This window comes from Hoplias malabaricus, chromosome 6 (assembly GCF_029633855.1).
Source record: "Hoplias malabaricus isolate fHopMal1 chromosome 6, fHopMal1.hap1, whole genome shotgun sequence".
Taxonomy (NCBI): Eukaryota; Metazoa; Chordata; class Actinopteri; order Characiformes; family Erythrinidae; genus Hoplias; species Hoplias malabaricus.
Genome location: NC_089805.1, coordinates 589,613 through 605,879, shown reverse-complemented (window position 1 = coordinate 605,879; position 16,267 = coordinate 589,613). Strand labels below are relative to the sequence as shown.

Here is a 16,267-nt window from a genome sequence, read left to right as displayed (position 1 = left end):
CTCCCTTCCTTTTTAGATGGTAACCAATTAAATTCACAGACTGTGGCTATAAGGAGTCAAAGAGCTGTAAACTCGCAGCTGCGTGAGAAACATTGTCCACCCTCGTCTCTCGTATTGATTAACGGACAGTGGCACTAGCTATGATCATGTTTTAGAGACACTTTAATTCCGGCCTTTTGGAGATTCAGTATTTGTGCTTTTCCACCTGTGTGCTCACACACGTTTACCATAAATCTCAATGTTGATGCAGAACGGATTGCCTTCGGTACTCCACTGTGACTTAATTTCCTCTAAATATTATGACTTTAACCTAAAAATAAAAACAACTTTAACCTACAAGTATATATATAATTTTTTCTAGATGTTTTCTTCTTTGGCTGCACTTCGGCCCCCGAAAGACTGAAAAACTATGAGATTGCCCTTTGTTTAAAACGTTTTCGGAGCCCTGGGTTAAATGATTTACACATTGTTTCATTCTTATTATTTACATTTTGCACAGCGTCCCACATTTGTCTGGAAATGGTGTTTGTTTAATTTGAAAGTTTTGCCACTTTGCCTCTGTTTAAGATATGAAACCCCTGAACCCCAAACCGTTCGAACAATACAATACCATTAAATAAGGTATAACTTCATTTACCTTTTATGGTCGTAGGCCAAGCTGTGAAAAATAAGAAAAACATGTACATAAGTGACAACACTACAAAAAAGCCAAACGTCTGCACACATCTTATTCCCTAATGTTTCTTCTGAAATCAGATTACGGTATTTACACTCAATATTTATATTAATATAATTTTCTTACACTGGTACATATCAGTTACATGTCTCCGTTCTGTTCTCCTCTTGGGTTTGTGTTTGTGTTTTTCTTGTATTTGACATAATGAATCCACTTGATGCAATCAAATCCACACTACGTACCCCATAGGGACCGTTAATGCAGCAACATGGAAATAAACCTCAGAGTTGTTTTAGAAATGTAAACAATAAAGAAGATTCACCTGAACACAGGAAAGTGCAGAAAACAGCAACGCACAGTAATTTCATTTTGACTGGATTTCTGTGGAAATAAAAGAACATTGTAATAATTAGAAGAGAATGTATTAAAGTTGTTTGTGCTGTAAAACAAAGTGAAAAACCGTAGCAAATATAACAGCTTCTTCACACAGATTCATTACAAGTGCCACAAAGTAAAACGAGTCCAAACACAAAGTTATGTAGCTCTTTGATGTGAAGTGAAATGAGAGATATAAATGTGCTTATCAAAACATTTTACAAAATATCCATGAATTAACTGCATTATGCACTGCCTTGAGGTTAGAGAAGCAAGCTTGGGGCCGGAGGGTCGCCGGTTCAACTCCCGGGACCAGGAACAAACATAATGTATGGCTTAAGTGCCCTTGAGCAAGGCACCTGACACCCAAACTGCTCCCCGGGCACTGAGGTGGTTGGCAGCCCCCTACTCTGGTTGTGTGTGTGTTCACTGCCCCTAATGTTTGTGAAAAATTGCTCACTATAGTGTGTGTGTGTGTGTGTGTGTGTGTGTGTGTGTGTTTATGTTCACTAGCAAGAATGGATCAAATGCAGAGAAGTAATTTCCCTAAGGGGATCAACAAAACTGTTTCTTCTTCTTCTTCTGGAAGTCCCTAAATGGTAAGATAAAAATGCTCCTGATTCTAAGTTCCACACTGTTTATTTTCACTACCTATAAAACCCACCAAGACCAGCAAGAAAATATATCTTGCACCACTTGTAGAATTTTAGATTTTAAAAAACTTAAAATTTTCCTCAACTTCTTTTCTATGACTAAAGTGAACCAGAAACTAAAATAAAAAATAAAATATCTAACACATCAAATAATGATTATAACCTGGAAGAAACTGTTATTACCATCATTATTTATAATAAAGAACAGCTGAACATTTAGTCCTACCTGTGGCCAACTAACTCAGGTCTTTACAGTGGCCGTTGGACTGCTCCCTTGTGGTCAAAGCTGCAAAACATTATTTGAACTCCTTTTGGTGTGATACAGGCAGAAAAACCATGGTTTTAAACCATTTTCCGAAAACAGTACTGTACACTGCTCAAAATAATAAAGGGAAGTCAATCACACTTCTGTGAAATCAACCTTAAGAAGCAACACTGATTGTGAATCAGTTTCACCTGCTGATGTGTAAATGGAACAGACAACGGGTAGAAACGAGGCAATTAGCAACACAACTCTATGAAATAGTGGTTCTGCAGGTGGTGACCACAGACCATTTCTCGGTTCTCATCCTTTCTTGGTGATGTTCTGGTCACTCATCCCTAGAGGAAGCATGAGGCGGTGTCTACAACCCACAGAAGTGGCTCAGGTAGTGCAGCTCATGCAGGATGGCACATCAATGCAAGCTGTGGCAAGAAGGTTTGCTGTGTCTGTCAGCACAGTGTCCAGAGCATGGAGGAGATACCAGGAGCCAGGCCAGTACACCAGGAGACGTGGAGGGGGTTCGAAGGAGGGCAACAACGCATCAGCAGGACCACTACATCCCCTTTGTGCAAGGAGGAACAGGAGGAGCAGTGCCAGAGCCCTGCAAAATGACCTCCAGCAGGCCACTAATTTCCATGTTTCTGCACAAACTGTCAGAAACAAACTCTATGAGGGTGGTATGAGGGCCAGACGCTGTGCTTGCAGTCCAACACTGTGCAGAGAGAAAACACCAAGATTGGCAGATATGCCATTGGCACCGTGTGCTCTTCACGGGTGAGAGCAGGTTCACACTGAACACATGTGACAGACGTGGTAGAGTCTGAATACGCCATGGAGAATGTTCTGCTGCCTGCAACATCTTCCAGCATGACTGGTTTGGCAGTGGGTCAGTAATGGTGTGGGGATGCATTTCCATGTGGCCTCTATGTGGTACCCTGACTGCAATTAGGTACCAGGATGAGACCATATTCTGGGTTCCTTCTGATGCATGACAATGCTAGGCCTCATGTGGCTGAAGTGTGTGAGCAGTTCCTGCATGATGAAGGAATTGATGCTATGGACTGGCCCTGGTTCCTCAGACCTGAATCCAATTGAGCACATCTGGGACATCATGTCTCGTTCCATCCACCAACGCCACGTTGCAGCACAGAACGTCCAGGAATTAACTGATGTTTTAATCCAGGTCTGGGAGGAGATCCCTCAGGAGAACATTTGCTGCATCATCAGGAGCATGCCCAGGTGTTGTAGGAAGGTCCTGCAGGCACATGGAGGCCACACACACCACTGAGCCTCATTTTAACTCGTTCTGAGGAGTTTCCTCTGAAGGTGGATCAGCTGTAATTTGTTTTTCCACTTTTATTGAGTATGATTCCAGACCTCCATGGGATAATAATTTAGATTTTGATTGACTATTTTTGTTATTTTGTTTTCAACGCATTCCACTATGTAATGAATAAAGATTTTCAACTGGAATATTTCATTCATTGAGATCTAGGATGTTATTGTAGTGTTCTCTTTATTTTTCTAAGCAGTGTGTTTTAAGGCATTAATTGAGTTACACAGAAAAGACCTCACAACAGCCTTCTTACCCTGCTTTGATCTTTGGTATTAACTTTTCAGACAAACCTCCAGAAATTTGGAACCCGCTTCATTTTTATGCTCTCACACTGAAATCTGATTTACGGGACTAGTGTGGGGTAGAATGTAATATATATGTAATATTTTCCTTTCATACACAATTTTCATCACTGCCCATATAACCAACGTGCTAGGATTCCCACAGGCACATGCTTCCTGTGAGACATATGACGCCTGTATAGCCATCTACCACATTTTTCAAACTGCTATTTATACAGAATCATTGAAAAACTGAATGCACTTGGAGAAGACCAGGGCTGCGATTATTGATTTTTTACTTTTATGCCGAGGGGACTGACCATTTAGCGTCAGTAAATATATATTAATAACTACATTTAAAATGCCAGCAGGGTTGGTATTCACATGTCTGTCATAAAATTAGAATTAGATCCGATTACTCTGTACTTGTGATGATTTTAGATGAGAACTCCTACACCAAGTCGTACACTGAATACATTACGTAAATGTTTGCCCACAGTACTTACTTCTTAATGTGGTTTATTAATACCACATTTTGTATAATTCTGGATAAGTGTAGCATTAATGTATGAGGTGAGTTTTGATGTATTTGTAAATAGATTTTAACTCACACGTACATTCTCTCACTATTAGCAATTGTACCACACTGGGCTATTCCTCACATACATACACATATTATTCACTGCTCCCCAAGAGGGTACAATTGTGCTTCTTATCAATAACACTCTGTTATAGTTTACAGAAACTGGGGGCTATTACATTTGCTTGTATTCCAGTGTTTGTTAGCAATGTAAGTCTTTAGCAACTTTTCTTCTAAATGAAGCAATACTCATACATTTGGACCACCATTGTCAAAACAGCCACGCAAGGCCAGGGTTTAAATCTGCTTTAAAAATAGATTGAATTACATTTCATTGGTAATAATAATATATTTCTATTTTTTGTAATAATCAATAAAACAACAAATCAATGATTAATTTCTTCATTTATGGTCAGTAGCCATTTATCCAGTTTAGTATTGGGGTGGGTCCGGGGCCTACCCAAAATCACTGGGCACAAGGGAGGAACAAACCCTGGATGGGGCACTAGTCCCATCTAGTCCGCAGTAGACCTGTAAAATACTCCAGACTCATTCTCCATTTCTCATCTTCACTTACCACACTGCAGCTCTACAGTTACAGAACTGTAAAATTAAGAGTTGCTCTAATTTGTTACTGGGTGTTAGTCCCTTTTCGTTTATTTTTCAAAGGTCAGAACCCACCCTGGACCACCACCGAGCAGGGTTTGTTTGGGTGATGGATAGTATTTAGCAGTGCGGTGCCGCTGATGTGGTGGTGGGGTATAATATGTGTAGTACTGGTATGAGTGTGACAAACACAGAGTTTAGCTCACAAATAAAAAAAACATCCTTCAAACAGCGAACACAAACTGTTCAGAAACTTCTCTAACGTTGTGTAAAAAAGGTGTTTTAAAAAGGTACTGCAGAGGTACATTATTTTCACTAAAGCAGTGTAAATGTATCTTTAAAGGTACAGCAATGGTGTTAAAGTCCAGTCGTGTTCCTTAAAGGTTCGTTATATTCTATTCTCCAGAAGATGAGGAGAATATCTGTAATCTTTTATTATATAACTGTGTAAAGTTTAAGAACATAAAATAAGTCCTGGAGATGAAATGGAGCGTATGAAATCAACAACTTAAAAATCAACAAATATTATAGAATATGGTATATGTCCCCTAATGTAGGGTACTGAATAGCCCCCCCGAGGGTACCACCACAGTGACATTTTCTGACAGTGTACAGTGCCCAGTGAGTGGAAACTACACACCTCTCTACGACATCACTGTCTTTGCAGTACTGAGAAAAATACACAACCCTTAGTTTGGGGTCCATGATGCTAGAGGATCTGACTGAAAATCAATTATACGACACTAAAGTGACCAATCTAACCGGCCTCTGAGAACCTACGTGTTTGAGCAGAAAAGTGTGGGGCTGCTAAATCATACAAGGATTTATAATTAATACGTTGTGGAACAATAACTAGTGTAACTCAGTGTTGGACACAGTGTGCGGGTGCTTGACTGATGTGACTGCAGATTCATGGGCCATTGAGCAGTTGAAGTCTTGTATCAAGCCAAAAAGGGCAATCATTCCACCTTCAATCAATTTTTATCGTATGTTCACAGATGATTAACTGCAGCTGAAAAGAGAGTTGATGTAACACAGAGGTAAAATGCCTCTCTCCCAGCTTTTGTTTGGAATGTTTTACAGGCTTTAAACCCTAAAGTGTTTATTTGTACAAAATACTGTACAATCAAGTTGTTCAGCGACGACATTGGATTATTTCCTTTGTGTTTCATCATTAAAATCTCAAAGGGAATTAACAACTCACAGATTTTTTATTTTATTGCATTTTACAAAATGTTCTACGTTTTCTGTAAATTGTGTTTATATTTCTGTTTATTCTTGCTGTTATTAATTCTTAACTAATTTAAAATTGTAATAATAATTAAACTATGCACAGCTATATCAGTTTCATGTTTTCTTTGGCGGCAGTGATATGTTTGGTTTCTTACAGATGATCATTTATTACGTCACTAAATTCAAAACACCGGGGCACAACAGGAAAATTAGCTGATGGTGTGGGTTCAAACCCTTGCCACGGACCAGTCTGTGATGAGTCTAGTCTCCCAGATAAGTCCGGGTATTCTCTGGACCCACTGCGACACTAAAAAGAATGAAGAGCGTACGGCAAATAAATGAAAGAATAGTTGCAGTGCAATTCGAGACTGCGTGGAGTAAAAGTGAAGACTCACAATGTCTCTTTGAGCAGAAAAGGTGTGTTTCATGGTGGAGTTCTTGCACCAAAAATAATCCTGAATCAGGAGGATGAACCCTTAGAGCTTGAAAATGTTTAGATGGGTATTTTACAGTTCTTTAATATGAGTAGTCTCCTGATTCCTTCGTGTGTTAAGATGTATACACACACTCACACACACATGGAATACGCCTGGTATGTTGCATGTGCTACAGGGTCTGCAGTGACTGTAGTGTGTGGGACAGGGCGACACACACACACACAACTATTGGGGAGAAACTAACTTGTGTATTGCACATTCCTGAGTAATTTTACATCCACATGAAACTAGCTATAACCGTTACCTCGGTAACCAGATGGTGGTAACATACAGTACCCTTTCTTTTGATGTCCAGCCAAACATCCTCCATGTTGTAGGTTTTCTAGATTTCCTATCATTAAGAGGGCACTTGGGCTAGATTCTCTCTCTCTCTCTCTCTCTCCCTCTCCCTCTCTCTCTCTCCCTCTCCCTCTCTCTCTCTCCTTCTCTCTCTCTCTCTCTACTTCTCTCTCTCTCTCTCTCAAACGTGACAACCCATGCGCAAAATGCCCATCAGCTCTCGCCGTGGCAACCACATATTCAGCGTTTTTTTTAATATCCACTTGAATGCGTTCAGTTTTGCAATCTGACCAACGTGACTGTTAGAGCTAATAAACAGCTGAGAACAAAGACTTTATTTACAAATGTAGATCTGAATGATCCAATAAAACGTCAGTATAAATTTCCTTTTCAGAAAAAAGCCAGAGCGCAGAACCATCTAAAAACAGACGTTATGCATCATTTATAGTGCTATGAAAAGCATGTAGAATAGGGTCATTTCTCAGGAAATCCCGCGCTATCTTCGGCATGTAACAACCCTGAATCCAGAAGATTAACATTAGAAAATAGTTCCCCGCGAATACTGCAGAATTTAACCCGTCTCGCACCCAAAGCTGGGGAGGTGTTCTCTCAGGGCAGTCATTCAGAGAAGTGCTGTAATTACCGTCAGAGGCGTCTTGACTGATCCCCGCGAGTGAATCCGACAGTTGCTGGCAGATCCGTGGAGAAGTGGTGGGTTAAAACGGTTTTCTTTTCTTCCTCCACTCTTATTTCCGCTTCGTCGCCCCCATCCCGTCCACTGCTTCAGTGTAGTGTCAGATCTGGGGGGGTTCTGGAAGAGTTCGACAGTGGCTCTGCTTGTGTTCTTAAAGACTGTTCGCCTTTGTTCGCTCCTTTCCGTATGAACTCGCCTCACGGAGCCAGTCTACTCCCAATGTCCTCTTTAAAAAAACAAAAACCTCTATTTACTTTTATTACTTTGTGTCACAAATGACAAAACTCTATATAATTGTTCTATAACGTATTAGAACTGCAGCTAAGGGCGGTGCCGTTTCACAGGAACGCCCCCCTCTTTCCTATTGGCTAAAATCTCTTTCTGCTTTCAGATGCTTTGTTATTGTCTGCCTGAAGATAATTAAATTTTGTACACTTTTATATTTTATTCTGCTATAAACTGTGATATTGGAAATATAATGTTCTGTCTGCTTTCTCAGCACTTTTGAGATACTGTACTTCAAACATTTTTCATTCCAAATCACAAATTTCATATATGAAAAGAACTATTTCATAAATGAAAATGAAACTCAAAATGTATTCTTAATGCACAGTATTAAGCCCTTCTCTAAGCCCTTACTTTGTCCTTGGAATTATATCCCAGTAAACAAGGGACGTCCCTGGACGTTCAAAATAGGTCTAAAAGTAGTCTGTCCGTCAAGGACATATTTTAAACGTCAATGGACGTCCAAAATCCATCGTAATAAGTTAGTTAAGTGGTGACCAATCGATAACGTCAGTGGACGTCCAAAACGCGTTTTATACAAGTCATTTATTTCGGGACCAATTAATAACGTCAACGGTCGTCCAAAATACGTCTAATAGTCGTCTTTTCAATGTCTGTGTTAAAAGAACGTTGATTAGACTGCAGTCATTACGTTATTTCAACGTTGAATCAACGACTAAATGTTTACTGGGAAGGTTCTCTTCGGCAAACTTGAAAAAGAAAAGTCATATTTTGTTTTAAAATATTAATGTGGTAACTGATTGCCTGCATGCATCAGAAAATTAAAAAGACTTCCCCGCTAACAAAATCCCCCTAACGTTTAATGTTGATTGTGGGAACGTTGTACTTGAATGTTCCCTCAAAATGAATTTGTCCAGTTGTTTTTAACATTCTCAGAACATTTTTCTTAAGTTACAAAAATGTTCCAGGAATATTAGCTCAACCTTATTTACATCAATAATTTAATATTCTAGGAACGGTGTCTTGGAAAAGTCTTAGAATGCTGCAATATTATGTTCTTAGAACGTTGCTTTGAAATATTCCCTTAACAAAACTTGTCTCGTTTGCTTAATATTACGAGAAATTACGGTGATATTCCCAGAAAATGACATCAACCTCATTTGCACTGACAATTTAACATCTTAGGAAAATTGTCTTTGAATGTTCTTAAATTATATGCGATGTACAAACATTCTCTTAACATTCTATTTTGGTTTTGGAAACTTTGCTTTGGAAATATTCTCTGAAAATGAAAACGGTCAAATTTTCTCAATGTTTCAAGAACATCTTTCCCCAGAATATTACCACAATGTTATTCATTATAATCACACACAAGATAAAGTATCCTATGCCAATCCATTAGAGCACCACATAGGGCCCACCCCACCCTCATCCTACCTACAGCCACATAATTTCTATTGTTCCAATCCTATAGCTACACCCTGAGGTTGCTGTGGCCGTTTATGGTCCGATCAGCAACCAGCTTCCCTTAACATCTACGGTTACTCACTGAGCCCATCACATGAGAACCCACACCACCCACTGCATCACTAGCTCTTCACAGGGGTCATCAGGTAGGCACCTCCCCTCTTCAGTGTTTCACTGGATAAAGCCCACGACACCTCCGGAAGGCAACATTGAAGTCTGGCCTCCCAGACCCACCCCCCTCCAAACCAGCTTTACAGTCCTACCTTACCCTTAAGTATCAACAACCGTAAATCCACACTGGCCTCCCTGGTGACTAAGGCTGTACCTAGCCCCACTGGCACCGTTAATGCATGCTCAGTGCCACAAGTTCCATGTGATCTTTACCTGCTATTTCACCAACCACCACAATGGCATTTCTACAGGGCATTTCACGACTAGTCTGTGTTCTCTTTATCCACAACCACTGACTAGACATTTCAGCTGTTTGTGATTATTTACAGACAACTTAAAGTTCTTTGAAGGTTTGTAGTTCCAGTTCTTTGTTCTTTCTTCACTCATTGCAAGTTTATTTTTAACTTTTTGTCAAATACAAGGAACTGTCAGCACTGCAGTGTCAGAATTTGAGATTTTTTCAAATGATGGTCCTTTTAACATTCCATTAGTTTTTCTGAGTGTTCGGTTAATCCTCCTTAAGAGGGCTCAAACATTCCCATTGGTTAAAAAATAAAAAAATATTTCTCCAACTCATTCTGATTTGGTGGTAGTTTAATTCAATAATGATAACATTTCCATTTTTGCTTTTCACTTAAGTAGGTAAATGTTTAGTGACATAACATACAATTGGTTTGTGTGATTTAAATGGACAAAGTGGAATAAAAGTTGCTTCAAAAATTTCAAAAGCTATAGAAGCAGCGACACATATTCCCCTTTGGATTTAATGAACTCTTTCACACAAAAGTGACAAAAAAAACCCTGCAAAACCCGTCCCCTGCCGAGCCATCGGATTTCTGTGTGTAGTAACAGGTCACCTTATTTAGCTGACAGCTCCTCCAGTAGCACCTTGAATATCTTGTGCTGTTTGGCTTTGGAGCAGATACCAGCCATCCAGCCATAGCTGACATTCTTCTAACCTTCATATATGTCCCCAGTTGGACATCGGAAAGAGTGGAGATGACAGCTCTAAATGAAGCTTCAGCTGCTCCAGTGATGTGGTTGAAGATCTTAGTGAAGACTGGTGCAAGCTATTCCGTGCAGGTCCTCAGGCATGAGGGTGAGACTCCATCAGGGCCTTGTGCCTTCCTCACTTTTTGTCTCTGCAATAGAAGGTGTTAAGTTCATCAGCCAGCTGACAATCACCAAATGTCTGTGGGGTGATCTTTTGTAGCTGGTGATGTTCAGCTGACACTTCCAGATGACTGAAGGTTCACTGGTCGACACTCATCTCCACTCCTGTATGCCACCTCCTTGGACCTGTGCAGCTGCTTCAGTTTGGCATTAACCTCTGTAATCATGAAATCCTTTGAGAGACTGGTCGTCACTCATCTGAAGGACATCTCAAACACCCTGTTAGACCCCCTGCAATTTGCATACCGAGCAAACAGATTGATTGATGACAAAGTGAACAAAATCCTGAGGTTAACAAATGACATCACCATCATCTCCTTCATTCAGGACGGCAATGAGTCTGCTTAGAGAGGGGTGGTTGATCAAGTTTGTCTTCTGGAGCAGCTACAGCAATCTTGCAGGAAGACAAATTCTAGCAGGAGCGGGATTAAAACAGTCAGTCCCGTGGAGACCTCTACTACAAGGTTCCTAAACAGCAAATGTAGTTTTCTTGGTCATCAGTCATATGAATATGTAAATTATTTTCAACAGAAGCCAATTATGATGACCTCTTTCACCGATAAGATGCTTGTTATTACGCAACAAACAAGGAGATGTATGGAAGTAAGGGAAACGTTTGATTTTAAACAAGATAAACAAAGACACAAGACCAAACAACTAAGGTAACTGCAAACTGAAACAAACGACATTATCTTGAACAAACAAATTAATTTTAAGAAAATAAAACTTAGCAGAACTCAGGGAGCCTGTAGGGGCATCTTTGCTTTTCTTTTATATGAATTGTACCATTTCTCCTGGCATTTGGACCATACCTCATCTGATAAGCTCAGTCTATTAGACAACCATGGTTAATTTTACGACAGTGCACCAGGAACTCAGGTGATGTTTATGGCTTGTTTTACAACAGTGCCCAATAATGTGTTACAACAGTTCATCCTGTTTTCAGATCCTGTTTAGATCATGATCAATACATGTGTAAGGTTGAAAAATGGGGTATAAATATGTGTGCCTCTCACAGACCATTTAATCTGTCTGAGATTCAGTCTGAGACCAGGTCAGACTTGATTCTGGAACCAGAGCGCTCAGTAAACAGCATTATATCCAGACTGGTCTCCTCTCTTCATTTGAATCCATCAGAAGACAAGTTTACAAAAGTTGGTGTTTCCGCCTGGTGGCACTTCATGTCGCTTTTGGGGCGCTCACCAAGAAGACAACAGAAGCTGTGCTGCAGCTCATCCAAGAAACAGAATCAGCTCCCTAAATCCAGATGGGGTGGTAATTCTTCCTCTGACAACAACAAATCATGTGCAAATGGTGGCCCTACCAGGACCTTACAAATCCATTTAAGGGGAAAATGAGCTATTGAATTAGAAGAGTCTGTGTTTGGTCTTTGTTTGTTCTCGGCTTCTTAGTACAAGTCTAAGAAGTGAGGCATGGTGTTTTCCTGGACTTAGCACACAGTCGTTCCTAATTGGGTTTATAAGGATTCAGAGGGATTCAAATGTGCTCAAATCTGGTTTACAGTCTTTTGCCACGCGTAGGTATTTTTCCTAATTGTGTTTCATTAGGACAACAGACGTAGGAATTTTTTGCCTAAGGTCTGTTGCGACACTGCGATATTCTTAAGTGTGTTTCCTTAAAACAGAACACACGGTGGGGCAGAGTGTTCCTCGTGCCCATACAGGTGCTTAAACTTTCCCTAGTTGAAAGATACAAGAGTGCACTAGACGCAAGGGTAAAATGGTATTTTCTGTAGGTTGTGTTTGTTTGTTTAATTTGTGTTTTGTGTTTAAATGTCTTCACCAGATGTTAACATGGAAACAGCATTTGTAGACGGAGCTTCATTTGAGACTGGTCTGATAAAGATGTTAGACAAATTATGCTCCCAAAGGGAGGCTAAGCTATGTAGGTAATTTAATATTCCAGTACAGTATTCTGGAACTGTATTCTCTCCATCTATTAGACGTCATATTAGACGTCATTGTTCAGAAGATAAGGTTGAAGTCATGGAAGAATATTATGAGACACAGATAGATACGTTTAAATCTAGGAAAGCAGTGCAGGGCTCTAATGTGGGGTTGCTTACAGTACTTAGAAACAGTTTCTATTGTTTGCTGACAAAAAGTTGTGGAATTCATTAGGGCAAAAATGAGCCTTTAGTTCAGTACACACAGAGGTTTGCTGAGGTGATTTTGCTCCATGGGGGAACTTCAGAGTTTGTTTCAGTAGCAGAATTCAGTTAGTGGCCCAGTGGGCTGATGGCTCATCTCAGGAAATGAGGAAGGTTTTGCTACTGTTGAAGCCCAGCTGGCGCACTAGTACACGGACTGAGTGTTTAACAGCATACAAGAGAGATACCCATGTTAAACTACATGCCTCTATTTTGCAAACTGTTCCCCAGTTGACAAGTAGTCAGGTCCTCTAGAGTAAACTTAAAGATGTGTGTCACTTTTTTGGGAAAAAGGGACACTGGAGACATGATTGTAAAAAGAGGAAATGGCAAAAATATACATAAAAGTCCAGCCCAGAGAAACCACAGTCTCAATCAGACAGTTCTCTCACATCTGAGGTGGAAGAGTATCTGTTAAAACTCATACAAAGTCTACTCAGCTGGCTCCCCGACTCAGATTTCTGCTCTTTCAACAGAGTCAGAGCATTTAAACTAGAGATGTCAGCTGTGAGAGCGTATTTGGAGACAATTCTCCAAAAACATGATAATGGATTATATGTAAGAACCACTGTAAATAAATATTAATGTATTTTTTTTATTTACACAGGAGCACAAGCTACTTTACTACCCACTGCAGTGGCTAAAACATTCAGACTGCCTTTGGTTAATACTGCTCCTGTGATTACAGGAATAACAGGTGAAAGCTATGATACATATCAAACAGAGCCTGTGTGCTTAAGGTTTGGTCCTAAATTAATTTCTCTTTGCCTCATAGTGGCTCCAATTAAGTCACCTCCAATTTTGGGTGTTGAAGCCATTACTCAGTTGAAAATGCAATTCGATTTTGGAGCTGGGAATCCTAGGATATCTGTACTCCCAGTCCAAGTGTTTGACCCTGAAATTAAAGATCATCCTATCTGGTCAAAAACCAAGGATGAATGGGGACTTTTAGACATTGAACCAGTAAAACTCACAGGAAAACCACCTGTGACAATATCCACTGGCCAGGGAAGCGAGTGAGGTTGTTTGACCAATTATAAAAGAATTGGTTGATAAGGGTATGTTAATTTAGGCATGGAGTGAGTCATGCTCTCCAATTTGGCCTGTAAAAAAGGCTTCAGGGGCCTGATGTCTCACAGTACACTATCACATTGCAAACACGTGCCTAGATCGGATAACACCTATGGTTGCAGATCCTAGCAGCATTTTTGATGGAGCACCAAACACACACACACAGTCTTCTCTGTTATTGATACGACTAATGGATTATGGTCTGTCTCACTTCACCCAGACAGTCAACCATTGTCGGCCTTTTGGTTGACGATTATCTTGCACTATTGTTTACTCTGCCCTGTACATCCATTATCCTACCTCCAAATCAGGTTATTGTCTTCAGTCAGTGTCCCATTGTCTCATGTATGTCTATTAGTGAGCTGCCGGTATCGTAGGTCCTGCACTTGTCTTTTTTTTGTTCACGTTCATATATTTATATCCTTAGCTTAGTTGATTTAAGTCTGTTTTTTGTTAAACGTTACTGCATCTTGGAGAGGATATCCTTTGTATGTCCTGTACATATGTAGAACTGACAATAAAATTTGACTTGACTTGACTTTTCTTTTGATGGTGAAATGTTTCAGTGGTCGAGACTGCGACAGGGCCTACACATTAGTCCAACTATTTATCACTAAGTTCTAAGGAAGAACCAGAATGTCCTGTTAAAAATCTACACTAGTTCAATACATTGATGATGTCATGCTTGCTTCACCTGATAAGGAAGTGCACACCAATGAACTTGTGGCATTATACACACATCCCAGTGCACATGGTCACAAAGGTAGTCTGGCCAAAGCATAGTTAGGTACACCTTCAGTTCATTATTTAGGACAGTTAGTAACTGCTGGACCAAGGTTAGTTCTTCCTGACCGTGCTTCTGCAGTGTGTTCACACCCAGTACCAACCACCATCAAAGGGCTTAGGTCATTCTTGGACTTGTGCAATTATTGTCGTCCATGGATTGAAATTTATGCTCAAATTGCTCAGCCATTGTATGATATGTTGAAGGGAAGCCCCAAAGAAAGAGATTTCCAACATGGCTGAAATAGCAAATAAAGTGCTTAAGGATGCTCTAGCATTAGGTTTTGTTCAACCTGACCTGCCCTTCACATTGTATGTTCATGAATATGATGGTTTTATGACTGCATGCCTCATGCAAAATCATGGTGGTCAGTTACGGCCTGTAATGTACTGTTCAGCTAAGTTGGATATAAATGCAGCTGGGTTTGGTCCATGTTTGCGTGCTGTGCAAGCAACAAATTTAGCCGTTAATATGTGTACTCCAGGGGTCTTATAACTATCACTCACAGTGCGTTGTCCACATGCTGGTAAGTCTCTATTGTCTTCGGCTCGTGTAATTAAAGTTACTACTCAGAGATGGGGCAACTGGCTCTCTGCACTCACAGCTCCTAACATTTGTCTGCCAAGTGCACAGATCAATAATCACTCATCATTAATGATGGCTGCATTGTCTGATACTTGTAATGAGGGTGAAGATGATCATGACTGTGTTGTTTTATCACATAGTCCACCTATGGATATTTCTGAAATTCATTGGAAAATCCTGAAATGATTTTGTTTACTGATGGTTCAGCACAGTTTCTGAATGGCTGTAAACATGTTGGATGGGCTGTCTGCTCGCCACACGCAGTAATAGCTCAGGGTCATCTTCCTGATTATTTTTCTGCCCAAGCTGCTGAATTGGTGGCCTTTACTTATGCTTGTATGCTAGCTCCATGCTGCAACAATTCATAGGATTCCAGGTACACAATTAATGATTTTGGCCATATCTGATATCGTTGTGGTTTTCTAACGGCTGCTGGTACCTCTATTAAACATGCCTCTGTTGGCTTCCAACAGAACTTGCAGTTGTTAACGTAAAAGCTTACAATTACTCTGACACAGAAGAAGAACGAGGTAGTGCCATGACTGATGCAGCAGCAAAGGCTGCAGGAAATTACCGGCAGTGACAGTGGCTGCTAAAATGAATGACACTGGTCTGCAAACTGTGTGTTCATCACTAGTGCAGATGTACTCTGATGCTCCTGCTATTGAAGTGTGGTCTTGGATGGATAAATGTGTGTGTCTTGATTCCAGTGGTTTTTGGATAAAAGGAGGGAAGTATTTGGGTCCTGAGACACTTTTTACCATACTTGGCTCAGCAAATTCACAGTTTAGGACATGTGGGTGTCCACAGAATGGTTCACTCAGTATGGTGGAATCCCAAACTATGCTTCCATGCATCTGAGGTAGTGCGGTTAGTGGAGGATGTCTCCACACCTGAAATGCACACAATGACACCCCCAAAACCATTCACACATCTACAAGTTGATTACATCTCACTACCTCCCTGTCAGAGAAAGCAAGATGTGTTGATTGTGGTTGGTTAAGTTTCACGTTGGTTAGAAGCTTATCCAACCAAAAAGGGAACCACTTTGCACACATCCAAGGTACTGGTCCAAGACTATATTCCACGTTGGGGTTTGCCTGACATCATAGAGTCTGACCAGGGAAC

General features: G+C 40.4%; 1 protein-coding gene across 1 annotated transcript in view; it reads right to left on the bottom strand.

Annotated features, from left to right (window-relative positions):
• LOC136700285 (uncharacterized) overlaps positions 1-7,610 on the bottom strand; it is a 29,975-nt gene extending 22,365 nt beyond the window's left edge. The window contains exons 1-3 of the mRNA XM_066675561.1: positions 7,422-7,610; positions 999-1,057; positions 638-658 (exon numbers count right to left, since the gene is read on the bottom strand). Of these exons, the coding sequence (XP_066531658.1) occupies positions 638-658; positions 999-1,044 (67 nt within the window). The 5' untranslated portion in view covers positions 1,045-1,057; positions 7,422-7,610. The remainder of the gene's footprint in view (positions 1-637; positions 659-998; positions 1,058-7,421) is intronic.
• Between the last annotated feature and the right edge of the window lie 8,657 nt (positions 7,611-16,267).